This window comes from Salarias fasciatus, chromosome 4 (genome assembly GCF_902148845.1).
Source record: "Salarias fasciatus chromosome 4, fSalaFa1.1, whole genome shotgun sequence".
Lineage (NCBI taxonomy): Eukaryota > Metazoa > Chordata > Actinopteri > Blenniiformes > Blenniidae > Salarias > Salarias fasciatus.
Genome location: NC_043748.1, coordinates 278,065 through 294,895, shown reverse-complemented (window position 1 = coordinate 294,895; position 16,831 = coordinate 278,065). Strand labels below are relative to the sequence as shown.

General features: G+C 43.5%; 1 protein-coding gene across 3 annotated transcripts; it reads right to left on the bottom strand.

The window, feature by feature from the left end:
- Positions 1-326: 326 nt before the first annotated feature.
- dhx58 (DEXH (Asp-Glu-X-His) box polypeptide 58) lies at positions 327-10,572 on the bottom strand. 3 transcript variants are annotated; one of them, XM_030090312.1, is made up of 12 exons: positions 10,305-10,349; positions 8,483-8,665; positions 8,197-8,401; positions 7,926-8,116; positions 7,740-7,853; positions 4,726-4,858; positions 4,415-4,600; positions 4,076-4,323; positions 3,686-3,997; positions 1,124-1,314; positions 938-1,037; positions 327-849 (listed from the first exon to the last, which is right to left on the bottom strand). In XM_030090312.1, the coding sequence occupies exons 1-12, from the start codon at positions 10,332-10,334 to the stop codon at positions 664-666; spliced, it is 2,079 nt and encodes a 692-aa protein (XP_029946172.1). In that variant the 5' UTR covers positions 10,335-10,349; the 3' UTR covers positions 327-663. The 3 variants fall into 3 exon arrangements, with proteins under 3 accessions (XP_029946172.1, XP_029946174.1, XP_029946173.1); XM_030090314.1 differs by lacking the exon at positions 10,305-10,349 and adding an exon at positions 10,487-10,572 and having other exon boundaries at positions 664-849; positions 8,483-8,669; XM_030090313.1 differs by lacking the exon at positions 10,305-10,349 and adding an exon at positions 10,487-10,554 and having other exon boundaries at positions 664-849; positions 8,483-8,675.
- Positions 10,573-16,831: the final 6,259 nt, after the last annotated feature.

Sequence of the window (16,831 nt, the reverse complement as noted above, 5' to 3'; positions counted from 1 at the left end):
GATTACTTTGCCATGAGCTAAGAACGTCTTTGTCCATCTTTTCTAGATGCTGCAATGCAAACATGTACTGGCTGCACAATCTGGCTCCTTCTGTGTAAATACAGCTGGAAAAAAAACTGTTTCCATCAGTGAGGTTTGCCTGTGATTAATCATTCTCTCCCCTCTTTTTCACATGTTCACACTCATTTAGATACTCCACAAGGCAACAGCAAACAACTGTGCCAGTGTGGAGCCGCTCCATACTGCTGTATTTCTAACCAACACTGACACCCAGTGGCCTGTACACTGTATGACTTTCAAATTATTCCATGAGATGTAAACATTTTTGAAATTAGTTTTTATTAATCAATAAAGAAAAAAAATCCACTCATAAATACCCCATAAAAACATACATCTGAAATACATTATTTCATATTCATAAACAATAACCCAACCCCACAAGTGTGCCACATCCACTGTAAACACTCATTTCATTATTCATTACCGTTGATGTGTCATAAAACTGAGGAAGTAAACAAAGTAACAGAGAAACAGGCTCAAACGTAAAGAATAAGCATGAGCAGAGTGCAGCTTTAAAAAGACAGAGTTCATATTTTATCAGTGACAGAAACATGATTGTTTAAAATGCTTTAAAAGTGAGCAGTGATAGATCACAAAGGCACCTCAATCAAACAGATCTGAGAAGTGTTCCTGGCAGTATTCTTCAAAGCTGAAGTCCTTCACAGTGAAAGGAACGTTCTTCCACTTCTTCACAGGCCTGCGACCATCTGGAGTCTCCACCACAAATTTTTTAATGCACAGGTTGGGCAGCAGAGCCTTCTTCTTGTAGTTGATCTCATATCCCCAATCCTGTCAGTTCACGGGGGAAGAACAGTCAGAATGCAGCACATTCAAACAGCAGACACTGTGTTGATTCTGAACAGAGGGAACCGGGTACCATGTTGCAGTTGTCGTGGTTACACTTGATTGTGCAGCCGGGCTCCCAGTCCTCGAACTTCTTCGGCAAAGTCACCAGATGGCCCAGTTTGTAGTGTTCCCTGAGGACACAGACAGGCCCGTCAACAGTGAGGCATATCAAACGTCTGTACTGCAGAATGGGGATTCTCCAGGAGGGTAGACTCACTTGAATTTGAGACTGACGTTGACGTGGTGAGTGTTGTCGATGACTCGGATGTCGTTAGCGTTGGCGACGGGCGTGAAGCAGTTTTGGCACAAGAGACGGATGTTGGAGGCAGCGTTACGACTCTTCTTCTCTGCTATGAGTTTGTCTTTCAGTTCACTGGAAATGAGCGCTTCCCTTTGAACCTCTGCTAACTGGAGACAGAAAATCCAATAGTTAATGTTAAGTGCCTAAAACATGGCAAAGAGCCGGAGGAATATTAATACCCAAAGAAGAAGAAAAACTCCTCTACCATAAATCAATTTTGGCAAATCAATCTCCTAAATGTTGAGGGAAAGATATTCTTGGTGGCCCAGAAAGTAGGAAAAAGTGGCTTCTCAGGCTGTATGGAACATGCCAAATATCATCTGGCATCAGATTCAGAGTGCCAAGAGGGATAAGAACAATCTCTATGTTGTATTCCTTGACCTTGCTAATGCTTTCAGCTCCGAACCCCATGAGATGCTCTAGGAGGCATGCAAGTTTTTCAATGTCACGGAGAGTATCACAAGGCTGGTCAAGGCATGCTTTCAAGACGTCCAGTTGTGTGCGATGATGCCGGTTGGCTGTACTGGATGGCAGCTGTTGGAGAAAGGCATCATGGCAGGGTGTACCATCTCACCAGTGGCCTTCACCATGGCGATTGGAGGTCGATTGGTGGTTGGAGGTCAGCGATTGGACAGTGGACTCCGACTTCCTCCAGTAAGAGTGTTTATGGATGACATGACTACATTAACAGCTATGAAAGCATGCACCAAACGGCTCTTGAACAAGCTCCAAGTCAGAAAACATCACATCGACCAGGACGGAAATCAAACCCAGCAAATCCCGCAGCATTCCCATCACGAAAGGTCGGCTCTCTGATGAGAGTTTCAGCATCAAGGGAGAAGCAATACTAACGGTGCAAGAGAAGCCTATCAAAAGGAAGGTGGTACAATGCTGAACTCAAAGACACTCAGCAAGTGCAGGAGCTCAGGAAGAACACAATAAGGGGCCTGAAGCAGATTGAGAGCACTGCCCTGCCTGGAAAGCTGAAGCTCTGGTGCTTCCAATTTGGCTTACTGCCCCGACTTATGTGGCCAATTGCCATGTATGAATTGATTCTGTCGCAGGCCAAATGGCTTGAAAAGTGGTGAACGCTCAGGTGAGGAAGTGGCTTGGGCTGCCAAGGTGCCTGGGTAGCACTGGGCTGTATGGGAGGGGAGCCCTGGCATTGCCCATTTCCAGTCTGGTCGAAGAACATAAGAGTGCTAAAACAAGACTAGAGATGACACTCATAGAATCTCGGGACCCTGTAGTAAGGGCAGTTGCACCAACTCTGGCCACAGGGAGAACATGGACTCCAGCTGTTGCAGGGGCTGATGCAAAATCCGCCCTCCAGCGTGGAGAAATTGTGGGCCATGTCCAAAAATGCAGAGGGGGCTTTGGCCCGGGGGGATCAAGAGCGACATGGCAAAAGGCTAACCCTGCAGAACGCCGACTCCTGGTGACAAAGGACTCCCACCAACTTACATCTCTGGATGGGCCAAGATGCAGCCTGCCCCCTGTGTTCAGTACCAGCTTCAGCCAAGCACATCTTGGTAGGGTGCAAGGCCAGTCTGAGTCGGGGCAGGTATACCTGGCAGCATAACCAAGTTTTAAGGTGCTTAGCATTGGAGCTAGAGGCCAAAAGAGTAGCCATCAACACCAGGCCTCTCCACCCCCAGGACCAGTGCAAGCAGACCATACCGTTTGAACGGGAGGGAGAGAAACAGACACCAAACTCCTGCCCTCCTGAGCTCAGACAACTACAGGGAGGAAGAGACTGGGAAATGTGCGTTGACTTGGACCACTGTCTCATATTTCCATCTGAGATTGCAGCAACCAACCTACGACCAGATTTGGTCTTCTGGTTAAAGTCCTGGCAGCACGTCTTACTCATAGAGCTCACCGCCCCCTGGGAGGATGCCATGGGGGGGGGCTTTGAACGGAAAAAGCTTTGTTATGCTGATCTAGTGGCTGAAGCTGCAGCAAGAGGTTGGAAGGCTGAGGTGTGGCCATATGAAGTAGGCGGCAGAGGCTTCGTAGGCCATTCCATCATAAAACTCCTCAAAGATTTTGGAATTAGTGGGTCAATACAGAGAAAAGGCATCAAAGCCCTGGCCAATACAGCAGAAAGAAGCAGTCACCGAGCTGTGGATGAAGAGGAAGGATCCTGTCTGGGCCCAAAGGAGACAGAAGGAGGAACCAACCTGTCGACACACACCCAGGTTTGATCAGCCTGTGGTGGGCCTTCCTCAACAGAGAGTGTATTGTGATAAATGGCCGAAACACTCAATAAAGTTGAGGTACACAACTGAAGATGTGTCAAGGTTGGCCTCAGTCTGTTATCACGATCGAAATCAGTCTCTGGCAAGAAGGATGCTGAAACTCAGTGATTGAAACATCAAGTCCAATTCATGAATCAGACCAGGGCTGTCTCCATTCATCCATCTTCATACTGCAGTTTCAGTTTAAAGGACAAAGACAAAGGCAGACGGTTTGTACCTTTAGGCGAAACTCCCGGCGATCCATAGCCTGGACCTCAGTGACGGCTTCTCTGGTGAGCCCCTCCAGGTATTCATTGATGCGCTCCCTGTGAACTTCGCGCCCCCCTTGCTGGGCGACCACTGAGTAGTGGCTGTCTTTCGCGCGGGCCCGTCCGATGGCCTGCAGCTGGGCAATTTCATTAGTGAGCAGCCCGTAGCGTACCACCAGGTTGCACTCAGGGATGTCGAGGCCCTCTTCGGCCACGCTGGTGGAGATCAGGAGATTGACCCTGTTCCTGCGGAAATCTTCGATTGTGGCTTTCTGCTGGCTCTGAAAGACAAACGTGTGAATCAGTAGGAGGAGGAGGAAGATCAGGAAGCTGCTCTTGAAAAGAGTTTGACAGCACACCTGAGTCATGAGGGAACCATTTCCTGCCCCGGTGAGGACGGCTGACCTGACGCCAGCGTCTTGCAGGGCGGGGTTTCCCTGGACCCAGTCCTGCAGGTAGTGGGTGCTTTTTCGGGTTTTGGAGAAGACGATCCCCTTTGACGGCACGCCTGATCCAAACTGCTTCAGCAGAGTGCTCTCAAGCTGGGCCATCTTTGGGTTCTCGAAGCGAGAAATCAGTGCCACTTCCTTCAGCTCGGCACGATTCTCTGTGTCACAGAGACATTAATGGAATCACTGAGATCTACGACCAAAACCTGATGGGGACATTCAGGAGAGTGCCACACTCAGGATTCTTACCAATGAACAGTCCCAACAGGAAGTCATCGGTTGCATCAATCGCCGATTCGTACTTCAATTTGTAGAATTCCTCCAGCGAGCGGTATGCGTCAATCATGCGCAGGGTGTCGTTGATGAGCAAGGCATCATTGTACTCTCTGAGGTGGACGGCACACTGTGTCAACCCTCTGCTCTTCTCGCTTATTCCTGGTGAGAGACGCAGATAATGCACAGTCTTTCTCCAAATGTTTGATTCATACTCAACTGCAACTGTGAATCCTTTCAGCAACCTCCTGAAAAACTGGTGTTACAGGACAACGAGCGGCGATTACCTCGCTTCTTCAGTTCGACCACGTCGGCTTCGTACTCCTGCGTGCCGAACTCTCTGGGCCTGAAGTCCGGAGGAGGGTCCATGAACTCATGGATGTGCTGCATCATCCTTTTCAAGTGGTCTCCAAATGGATCCTAGAAGAGATTAGCTTTGTATTTGTCCCATGGAGACATTTAATCCATGTGAAATTATCCTGGACGGCACACGGTGGTGCAGTGGTTAGGGCCCTCGCCTCAAAGCAAGAAGGTTCGAGACCTTTCTGAGTGCAGTTTGCATGTTCTCCGTGTGTGTGTGGATCATAAACTACAGTTTATTCCCAGAGTCCAAGTGGTTGCAGTGAATGGCATGTGAGTCTTTGCTTTAATGGTTATTATTGGTTGACATTAGCCCCATGACCGTATATTGGCTATATGAGACAGATTTCTTATTTTGAAAGTCTTACGTTTAGAAATGTCTCGATCGTGCTTTTGACTGCGAATAACGACCTGATGCGATACTTACCCTGATGTTAGTATACTGTCAATATTGAAAAAAGAATTTATAAAAAGTAGGGATGTTCGATACCACTTTTTTTTCAAACCGATACCAAGTACGAGTACTTCATCTTCAGTACTCACCGATACCGATACTCATACCGATACTTTTGATACACAAAATTTAAAATGATGCAATGACAGATCATTTTTGAAAAATGACTTTTATTTCTAAAAAAAAGGCAGCACAGCCACTATGTTTAAGTCCAAAATAATAGTCTGAAAAATAAAACAAACAACTCTGAGTTTTACACTCTTTTGAATGAAATTAAGTGCAAGAGAAAACAATTTCTCTGAGTTTTAAGTTTTTTTTAATGAACTGAAGTACAAGATGTAAATGAACAACTCTAAATTATACACTTTTTTAAATGAACTTATTTTAACATTTTTTAAATGAACTAAAGTGCAAGATAAAACAGTTTTCTCTGAGCTTTACTCTTTACATGAACTAAAGTTTTTAAATGTACTCATTTTAATGATGTTTTTTTTATGAGCTAAAGTCAAAGATAGAACAACCCCTGAGTTTTAAGAGTTGCTCTAAGAGTTGCTCGTGTTATTTGTGCTGCTCTCGGATCGGTGCTCTTCAGTTTCTCGGTCTTCTGCAGAGTTTGCCGCCGAGTTGGCTGCAGGAGTTTTTTTTTTTCCAGCACAACAGCGTCAGACTCTCATCAGCCTCTCGTCAACATGCTTCGCTCTGAGGTGTTTCAACAAATTACTCGTGGTAAATGAACAAGATCGCGCACCTCCTCCAGCAAGTTTAGCATTGCAGAGTTTGCATTCTGCAAAGCTCGGCTCGTTTTCGCTTATATAAATTAATTCCCACATCGGCGAAGTTTTGGTGAGACGAGCAGCCGTTCTGGATTCATTCCTATTGTATCTGCTCTGGACGTGACGCGTGTTGCCAGGTGGGAAATGTAAGATTATCAAACTAGAGACATAAAATTATCGTATTTTGAGGAAAATTATCGTACACCCGTCATGATCAAACTAAACAAGTCTATTGATGCGCTATAGTCACTCTAGTGTTGAATAGTGTCTAACAGACACTCACGGCTTTGCGTCAGTATGGAACGGATCAAAGAACGTCTGAATGGATTCATCAGCAGCTCCACAGTTGCATTAGGCGAATGTGTCCCCCATAAACAATGACGGGTGGGAACTAATGAGGCCTGGAGGCCACCTAATGTCAGGAAATAGACATAGCACCAGGTTTAAAAGGTAAATAGTTTTCATGATAACTGACAAGGAAATAAAGATCTGGCTTCACGTACTGAAATTTTATTTTCAGTGAAACAACATTGTCTCTGTCCTCAAATAAAAAAACAGTTCATAAAATAAACAAAAACTACACTTATACAAACTTAAAAGTGCCTGTGTCGTGCAAAAACTTTTGCCAGAAAGTGATTTCCGGTAGGCGGAATCAGTTTTTGTCAAGCAAAATAAGCTGATTTTGACATTGTAATGTTTGTACTCATTTTTCAAGTGGTATAAAGTACTGGTTGTGTTCAAATGTTGTAAATCTGACTCTGCTGTGTTATATTAAATAATTTTGGGGCAAAATATCCCTCTATATACAATACCAGAGGCATGAATCTGTTTTAGGCAAGCAAAATAAGCTGATTTTCACATAATGTCCCTTTACTCAATTTTCAAACCGTACAAAGCACTGCTTGGGATCAAATCAATCTGTTGAGCGATCTAGTAATTTTGGTGCAGAAAAAAAACCCCACATAGAACAAGGCAGCTGGACGTACAGGACGCTATCAAATGCCAACACATATAAACATCGTTCGATGTTCATAAACAAACTTGTTTGGCGAGCTCACATTTAGAAAAGCACGATTGGCTTGAAACTTGTCACCAGGAAAGAGATGCCTTCAGGGTTCACAAAAAAAAAAAATCCGACAGACAGCTGCGACAGGCTGATTACAACCAATTACAACCACACTTTCACGGAAATGGTCAAATTATCGTATATTTGGCCTTTTTTGGGATTATTGATCGTACAGCGTACACCTGGCAACACTGTGGAGAAGTCAATCCGCTACACTGTAGCACTCAGCGCCTGTCAGCGCCACCTCCCGGAGAGCAGGGCTTCTTCCTCTTTCATGTTTAATGGCAGCTTGCATCCCATTCGGTTGCACTACCGCCATCTGCTGGTGAGGAGGGCTTACTACGGCTGGGATTTTCTTGCCGTGAGTATCGGCGGCTGGTATCGGTAGCCTTCACGAGTACTCCATACTTTGAAATGAGGCCAGTATCGGCCCGACACCGATACCTGGTGTCGGTACTCGCACATCCCTAATAAAAACAATACATAAAGCTTTATTTTGAAAAATCTGGGACCATGTCTGAGTCGCCTGACTATAAATGGTTATCAGGTAACACACAGTGCAGATCTGGATGATCGAGGTCGGACTGTTTCATACAGACGTAGGGCGGTTGAGTGAAGCTCGACCTGCTTGTCTTGGCTGCTGCTCACCTCAGCTCTTTTCTCCACGATGTCGTAGATCTTCTGAGGCCTCAGGACCGTCTGCTTCAGTTCAGTCACTTGCTTTACGGGGGAGACGATGGCCGAGTCCAGGTTGGCGCAGATCTGTCGGGGCGAAGCGCGGTACGTCGACAAAGAGCTGCAGGAGTCCACGTTGGTGACATGTGACACACTGACCTCCAGGACGTGGTCCACGGCCTTCTCCAGGGTCCTGGCGCCGCCGGCCCCCGGCGAGGCCGTGAGGCCCAGGATCTGCGGCAGCCGCCCGTCTCGTCTCAGCTTCTTCTCCACGTAGCGTCTCATGATCTTGTTGTACACCGTCTCCTTCTGGGTGTGGTGACACTCGTCGATGATCAGCAGAGTGATATCTGTGAGCAGAGGAAGGTGATGGCGGCGCGCACGGCAACACGGTCTGGGGGGGGGTGGGTTCACGCTCACGTGCACTCACCTGACAGCTCGGCGTGTTTCGCGTCGTCCTGGTTGATCATGGCGTTGTACAAGATCTGCGCCGTGCAGATGACCACGTGTTTGTCACGCGTCGCGATGCCAAAGTAATCCTTCTCATCGGTGTCGCCGCTCACCGGCAGAATGGCGTATTTACGCCCCAGGTGGGGTTCGAACTCTCGGGCGTAGTGTTGGTTAACGAGGTGAACCTGCCGGGAGAAAAATTCAGTCAGAGCTCTGATTTGATCAGACTGTGAGGAGATGATTCCTTTCTTTCTGCTTCTCTTTACCGTGTTCACCAGAAGCACCACCTTGGCGTTGGGGGTGTTCTCCAGGTGTTTCTGGGCCACGTGCACAGCAGCGCGGGTCTTCCCACTTCCAGTTGGGAGCCAGATAATGATGTTTTCTCCCTGGAGGGCTCTTTCTACCACTTCCTCCTGGTATTTGTAGAGCTTTAAATCCTCCATGTCGAGCTTTCTTCCAGTGTAATAACAATAAAAAGAAGTTGGATAAAATAAACAGACTTTAGTGATCACTTCATTTGTTTCATCATGTCCTGATTATGGTTCCATTTTTATCTTTAACATGGGAGAAATCTAATTTTAGGGAGAGAGAACAGACGTCAGAAGAGAGAATGTAGCGAAACATGGAGACTGAGAAAGAAAACAAATCCTCACCTGTTCGATTCTACAATCATTCATTTTCACATACTACATGAACTCACTGGACATACAAATGCAAATAAAATACAAAGAAAAACTAAACACAAGTGGGAAAAAATTGATTTTTTTTTCATATTCGACACTTTATATACATGGAACAAATCATTTTTACAACTTAAAAAGCACATGCACATGGTAAATTTCACAAAACACTGCATACATTACATTCATTAACAAATCAACTGTTACACAAGAAATTCCCATTTTTACAGTATAAATATTTACAAAACCAGGGTGTCATGATGGTACATTTGGTAACACTTTACTTGAAGCACCCTGTATAACACATTATAAGTAGTTATAAACACTCATAAATAACCCACTATACAGCATAGGTTCAGGGTTAGGGTTGTGGTTTGGTCCTGATGTTATAAAACATTGTGATCATTCATGAGTGTTTATAACTATAGTTATACAGTGCTATAATGTACTTATGTGTTATACAGGGGTGCTTCAAGTTAAGTGTTACCAAAACCTTTGACAGAATCTGAAGATGGCAGATGATGATCACAATGCTTATAACTCACTATACAGCATAGGATTAGGGTTAGGGTTCGGTCCTGGCATTGTGATCATCTATGAATGTTTATTACTATAGCTACACGTGTTACAATGGCATTATAATGCTTTATAAATGTACTTCTAACGTGTTATACAGGGGGGCTTCAAATAAAGTGTTACCGTACATTTATTCCTAAGTCATTACAATGACTTAGAAAGGTTTTAATACTAGACTGAGAACAATCCTCACTGCAGAAAAGTTTATTTTACTGTCAAATCCACACTGATTCCTGTGACGCACACTCCTGGTTGTGCATGTAAATCAGTCCAGATATTTCTGAAGGACTTTAGGATCTTGAGGAACTATGACAGTCTCAAACCCTAACTCTAACCCCCACCCCAACACAAACCTAACCTGCACACAACCCTAACCCTAACACAACAATAACCCTGACCCTGACCCCTAGCCCTAACCCTGACATACCCCAACACAATCATCACCCAACCCTAACCCTAATCAACAAAATTCAACTTGAAACAGTTTTACCTTAAAAAAAACATGCACCTGAGGAAATCTGTGAATCTAATTAACCAATATTTAGTGTTTCCACCTTGATGCTGACAGTCTTCCAGAAGTTACTCGTCTATATCACCGAAAACTGACTTCTTTTCATTTGACTTGATGTTTTCTGACATTTTCAACCACAATCTTGCTGTTTTTCTCACCTGTAGACTGTAAATATGCTCAGAAATCTGAACCTCTGCAACATTACCTATTATAGAAGCATGCGTGACATCTGGTTGGGTTTTAACTGCAGTGACATCTGTATTAATATGAAGAGTTTAACCCTCCTCAGTCCGTCTCCAGCACACAGACACTAACTCTCACCTCCTGTATGAAAGCCTCACTGTGCAGCATGTAGAACTGAACACCTCCTGTCAGACTGGAGGGAAAGCAGACATGAGTTTGTTCACGCTGCTGACAGAGACGAGCTTTTGGTCTGACTTGTGTTTTTTTCTCTTTTCTGGATCAGAGACGAATCAGAGCGGATTTCAGGATTTTTCACTCACCTGCGAGCTGTGGAGGAGCCTTCACAGCCTGCCTCTGCCGTCTGCCCGGTTCAGAGGACTTCAGCTTGTTATAAAGAGTGGAGAAGGAAACCGAAAACGCTGCCAGGAGGGTGGGGGCATCAGGAGGAGGACCGGGAGCAACGACGCCGGAGCTCTCATGCAGCGACAGTAAACGCTTCAAAACAAACCCGACTTCAAAAATCACTTCATCAACATATGGATGAATTACTGACATTGTTGATGTGTATCTTGTAATAATTCGCTCAATTAGTTAGAGAGTTACAGTTAAACTAAACTATTTAGCCCAGCCTGGTTTGTGTGCCCTCCTGCACGGCACCCTCTCACCCCCCTAAAGGGGCCCTGTCCTTCTATCAGGAAAGCGAAACCTAAAGATTAACTGTTAACTCTTAAATTCCCACTGATGACCAAACAATAACACGTTTTATACCTCCAGGGAACTTCTTACTTTCAGTTGCAGATCTCCAGAACAGCAACTGATAGAACAACAGAATAGAAAAGAATAGAAAAGCTTGTTCATCCCTGGGAGAAATCTGTTGCCCTCAAGAGAATAAGAAACCTAAGTGTTACTTTCAAATATTTCACTGTAAAGTTTTCCACTTTCTTAAAGATATTTCCACAAAACGGGAATATATATATATATATATATATATATATATATATATATATATATATATATATATATATATATATATATATATATATATATTTTTTTTTTAACTGCAGCACCAGGTCAAGAAGCAAGTCACTATTCCATCCCTCTGTTCCAAAAATCTGTTTAATTTAGATTTAAATGCAAAATTTTGGCTCAGGTCTTCCAAAAATATTTCAAACTATCCTTTCACACACAAAAAGAAAACAATACCAGTTTTCATCAAGTGTTTACACTGAAAAAAAACAAACAAAAAAACAAAACAAAACAAAAAAACAAACAAACTTAAACTTAGAAATAAAGAATACTTTTCAGCCGATAAAGACTCTGTATCATCATTTCCATCCCTACAGACTGATTACATGCATTGTGGAGTTTGCATGTTGCCCTGTGCATTCACGTGGACGTTCCCCCTGACCATTAAAAGTCTTGCTATATTTGTTTGGTGAAACGTACTGTTCCCTGCTAATGATCTAAATTGTAATCCTTAGTGAAACTGGTTAAATTTTCAGTTTGAAAGCCGCTGAAGGGTCTTTTACTGCTGACCAGTTAATGAACACTGAGACCAACTCATCAAGTGTTTTGGTTTTTTTTATACAGTTATTTTATGAAGAGTTTGCATTTTTCCCCGAGCAAACGGGGGTGTTTCTTAAGGTCTCCAGGTTGTTGGGCTCAATGAGTTCTCTATTAATTTCTCCATCTTTGAACATGTTGGTGGTGGTTTTATGAAAACGTGTCAGAGGAAGAATCGACAAACCGTGATGTGAGCTTGCTTCCTTCACTGTCACAGCTGCAGTACTGCAGTTTATCCAGCAGGTGTCAGTAATGTCTCAAAAGCCACAGATCAGAATGTTCAATCAGAGACCTGATCACCTCCTGCCCTCCTTCCTCGCCTGAACGCGTCTGAACAGTTGGGGATCCAGCCGTGATTTGGTTCAGGACTGCGTTAAAACCTCGTCCATGGGACACAGCGGAATGCGCAGATGTCTCGGACTTTAGTCTCCAGGTCAACAAAGAACATCAGGATGTCGTCCAAGTAGACAAAAACGTTAATGCTCAGCACTAAACTCACCGGGGCCTGGAACACTGCCAGAGCATCGGTAAAGGCCCATCAGGGTGTTGAACACCGTCTTCCAGTCGTCCCCCTCCCTGATCCTCACCAAGTCAAACATATGGTGAAAATCCAGCTGAAAGATCTTAGTCCACTGCAGTGGATTGAAGTCAGAGGAGATGAGTGGAAGGAGGAACCTGTTCTGGACTGTGATGTTGTTCAACCTCTGGTCAGTGTAAGGGTGGAGTGTCTTGAGCTTCTTCTCCATTAAGCGGGAGGGCCTGATAATGCCTAAGGAAACCTCAATGGGAGCGGGAGTACAGCTGACCACAGGGAGGGGATGAGCCAGGAAGGAGGTGTATGGAGCAGAGGAGCCAGAGAAGCTGCCCGTCCTCACTGAAGGCTCTCTTGCTGTGTTTTGGTCAGTCGGACGATCAGTTTGTGGAGAGAGGTTTTCTCAGCTGTCGGTCTTTATGCTCAGAGTTTCCTGCTTTGTTTGGGTTCAGAGTGGATCAGAACATGTTTCTCCAGATTCTGGCTGGATTTCCATGCTGCTGCTTTGCATCCTGCTGACCTGATAAAATAAACTATCAAATGAGTGAAGACAGTCTGTGTGGCGACAGAGCATATCTGGATGAGGTAACCTGTGACCTGATTGGACATCAGTCGCTTCTCTGATTGGAGCATCTTGTCTGGAAAATTTGAATGACTGATCTAAGACATATCCTGAGCTCGAAACTCAGGTTTTCAAAGTTTTCCCCTGAGAACAGGTGAGTGCAGCGAAGCTGTTATTACCAAGTGAGACTGTGAGTTTTGAATTATTGCCATTATCTTCATTGTATCTCTGAGTTTGCTGATTAGAAACTTCTTGATATTATAAATCAGTGAGGAAATCTTGCATTATTTAAATAAATATCCTCGCCTGGGCTGCAGATTCATATTTAACATCTTGCTTCAATTTTAAAGATCAGAAAAAAGCAGGTGTGGTTGAGGTAAGAGGACGTTACAGGAAATGACTGGAGGATTTCAGCATTTCTGGTCTCAGTTCACGTTGCTGTGAGGATTAAAATCTGGTTTCAATGTCTAATATAGAGTCAAGCCTTCAGTTGTGAAGGTTCAGGTAAAGCGGGTGGGTGTACAGTGGACTCCATGAAACTTCAGAAAATAGTAACATTTGGAAATATTTCCAAAACTGAAAGATGTGTCACATCAGCTGTACACGCCTTCAATCAATCAATCAATCAATCAATCAATCAATTTATTTTTGTATAGCCCAGTATCACAACAACAGTTGCCTCAGAGGGCTTCAAGATGTTACATTTGTCGGTAAAAGTAAAAACAGTGAATAAGCATAATGGTAATATGTCAATATTTACAGTAACGAGACAGAACGAAGCAACCACCGCCTTCGACCCTCACATCCGGCAAGAAAAAACTCCAAAAACCCAGTGGGAAAAGAAGAAATCTTGGGGAGAACCACAGTATGGAGGGATCCCTCTCCCAGGGACGGACAGCTTTGGCAACAGCTAGCATGAGACAATAAGAAGTAAAGCCTAGGACTATGTTGAGGACAGTTCGTTGGACGGTCCAGCACAAGAACCACGGATCCCAGCAGTAGAACCGAAGCCAGTCCACGGGCAGGACCGACAGGGGTGTCCTCCCGGTCCGGACGGAGCTTGTTCATAGGCCTTCGTAATAGTGGAGTCAGCAACTGAAACTGGAGAAGACTCCCCCTCGAAGGGGGGGACAGCAGGTGAAAAGCAATGAACGGACTAAAGGGAATAACATTCAGACATTAGAGGACAGGGCTCAGTGCACCGTACTTCCCACAGCATTCTAGCTCCTGGGGCAGCTTTGTGGATACTTAACTGTTTAAACTAGTATTTAGTTAGTATAGTTTAGTTTAGTTTAATTTGGTTTGGTTTAGTTTAATTTTGTTTAGTGTAATTTGGTTTGGTTTAGTTTAATTTAATTTAATTTAGTTTAGTTTAGTTTAGTTTAGTTTAGTTTAGTTTGGTTTACTGTAGTTTGGTTTGGTTTACTTTAGTTTGGTTTGGTTTGTTTTAGTTTAGTTTAGTTTAGTTTAGTTTAGTTTAGTTTAGTTTAGTTTGGTTTACTGTAGTTTGGTTTGGTTTGTTTTAGTTTAGTTTAGTTTAGTTTGGTTTACTTTAGTTTGGTTTGGTTTGTTTTAGTTTAGTTTAGTTTAGTTTAGTTTAGTTTAGAATCCCTAGCTGACCTGATCATAGGCTGCATCGAAGAGAAACGTCTTGAGCCTAACCTTAAATGTGGAGACTGTGTCTGCCTCTTTGACACCACTTGGAAGCTGGTTCCATAAAAACGGTGCCTGATAGCTAAAGGCTCTTCCACCTCGTGTCCATTTAGAGACTCTAGGAGTCACCAGTAACCCTGCATTTTGAGAGCGAAGTGCTCTGATTGGTTGATAAGGCGTTAAAGCATCTTGGAGATAGGTTGGAGCCATCCCATTTAGGATTTTGTAAGTGAGGAGAAGGATTTTAAATCTAACTCTAAACTCGACTGGAAGCCAGTGAAGAGATTTTAGAACGGGAGTAATGTGTTCATGTCTTCTAGTTCCAGTTAATAATCTGGCGGCTGCATTTTGAACCAACTGAAAGTTTTTTAATACACTTTTTGGGCAGGCTGCGAGAAGGGAGTTGCAGTAGTCCAATCTCGCAGAAACAAATGCATGGATGAGTTTTTCTGCATCGCTTCTAGGTAAAATGTTTCTTATTTTAGCTATGTTGCGCAAGTGGAAATATGCTGTTTTACAAGCCAGGTTGATGTGTGCTTTAAATGAGATATCCTGATCAAATAAGACCCCGAGGTTCCTCACAGTAGAGGAGGAGGATACACTGACGTTATCTAAGGTAATAATCTGTTTGGATAGACACTCTCTCAGTTTATGGGGGCCTAGTATAATGACCTCTGTTTTGCCAGGATTCAGACGGAGATAGTTCGTAGTCATCCAGGTTTTAATTTCTCTGATACAGTCACTGAGTCTGTCTATTTGATTAGTTTGATCAGGTTTCATAGATAAATACAGTTGTGTGTCATCTGCATAGCAATGAAAATTGATATCGTGACTTCTAATTATGTTCCCTAAAGGAAGCATATATAACAGAAATAAAATTGGCCCGAGCACGGACCCTTGAGGAACCCCATAACTGACCTGGGAGCACGGTGAGGACTGTTGGTTAACGTGAACAAATTGGTACCTATTAGATAAATAGGATTTGAACCAGCAGAGGGCTTTTCCTCTGATGCCAACCTCACATTCTAACCTCTGCAGGAGAATATTGTGGTCGATTGTATCAAAAGCTGCACTGAGGTCTAGGAGAACCAGGATTGAGACTAGACCTGCGTCAGCCGCCAATAGCAAGTCATTAGTGACTTTAACTAACGCAGTCTCAGTGCTGTGATAAGCTCTATATCCTGACTGAAATTTCTCAAATAAACTATTGTCCTGTAGGTGGCGGTAAAGCTGTTTAACCACAACTTTTTCCAGGACTTTTGAAATAAAAGGCAGATTTGATATCGGTCTGTAGTTAGCTAGAATATCAGGATCGAGATTAGGTTTTTTCAGCAGTGGTTTGATTACTGCGAATTTAAATGACTGTGGCACATAGCCATTTTCTAGAGAGGTATTTATTATAGTTATGATCGTATTTAAGATAACTGGAAGGATATCTTTGAAAAGCTTAGTTGGAATTGGATCTAGGAGACAGGTTGAGGTTTTAGAAGACATTACAATTGAAGTAATCTCAGCCCCATTTACTAATGAGAAACTATCTAGTATTTCAGGTATTTCAGGTGGAGGCAGTGGCTGGATTCCCTGAGCTTGATCTGAGGAAAGCGCTTCACTGATTTTACCTCTAATGGTTATGATTTTATCATTAAAGAATTTAAGAAAGTCATGGCAGTTTAAAGATTCTGGGATTACTGGTTCCACTACAGTATGACTGGTTGTCAGTCTGGCTACAGTGTTGAATAGAAACCGAGGGTTATTTTTGTTTATTTCTATTAAACGAGAGTAATATAATGTCTTGGCTTTAAAGAGAATTTGTTTATAGCTTAGCAAGCTACATTTCCAGGCCTTCAGAGATTGTTCTGATTTAGATTTACGCCACAGTCTTTCTAATTGCCGAGTTTTTTGTTTGAGAACACGGGTTTCAGAATTAAACCATGGAGCAACGCGCCTGGGTCGATTGGTTTTCAGCTGCAACGGAGCCACTACGTCAAGGGCAGATTTTAGTGAGTGCATAGCACTGTCAACAAACTGATCACTATTATCACCACTGGTCAATAAGCTCATTTCTGTGAGTTCACAAGATAATGCAGCAAATGCAGGCTGGATCAATTCTTTGTACCGAGCCACAGATTTTTCAGATAATGTCCGTATCAGCTGAATTTTATCTTTTTGAGCACAGTAGTCTTCAATCAAAACCTGAAAAGTAATTAAAAAATGGTCTGAGAGAATAGGGTTCTGAGGGAGAACATTTAGGTCACTGACTTCTATCCCATATGTTAAGACCAGATCCAGGGTGTGCTTGTGACTATGAGTGGATTCATCAACATTTTGAGTGAAACCGATACTATCTAATACTGC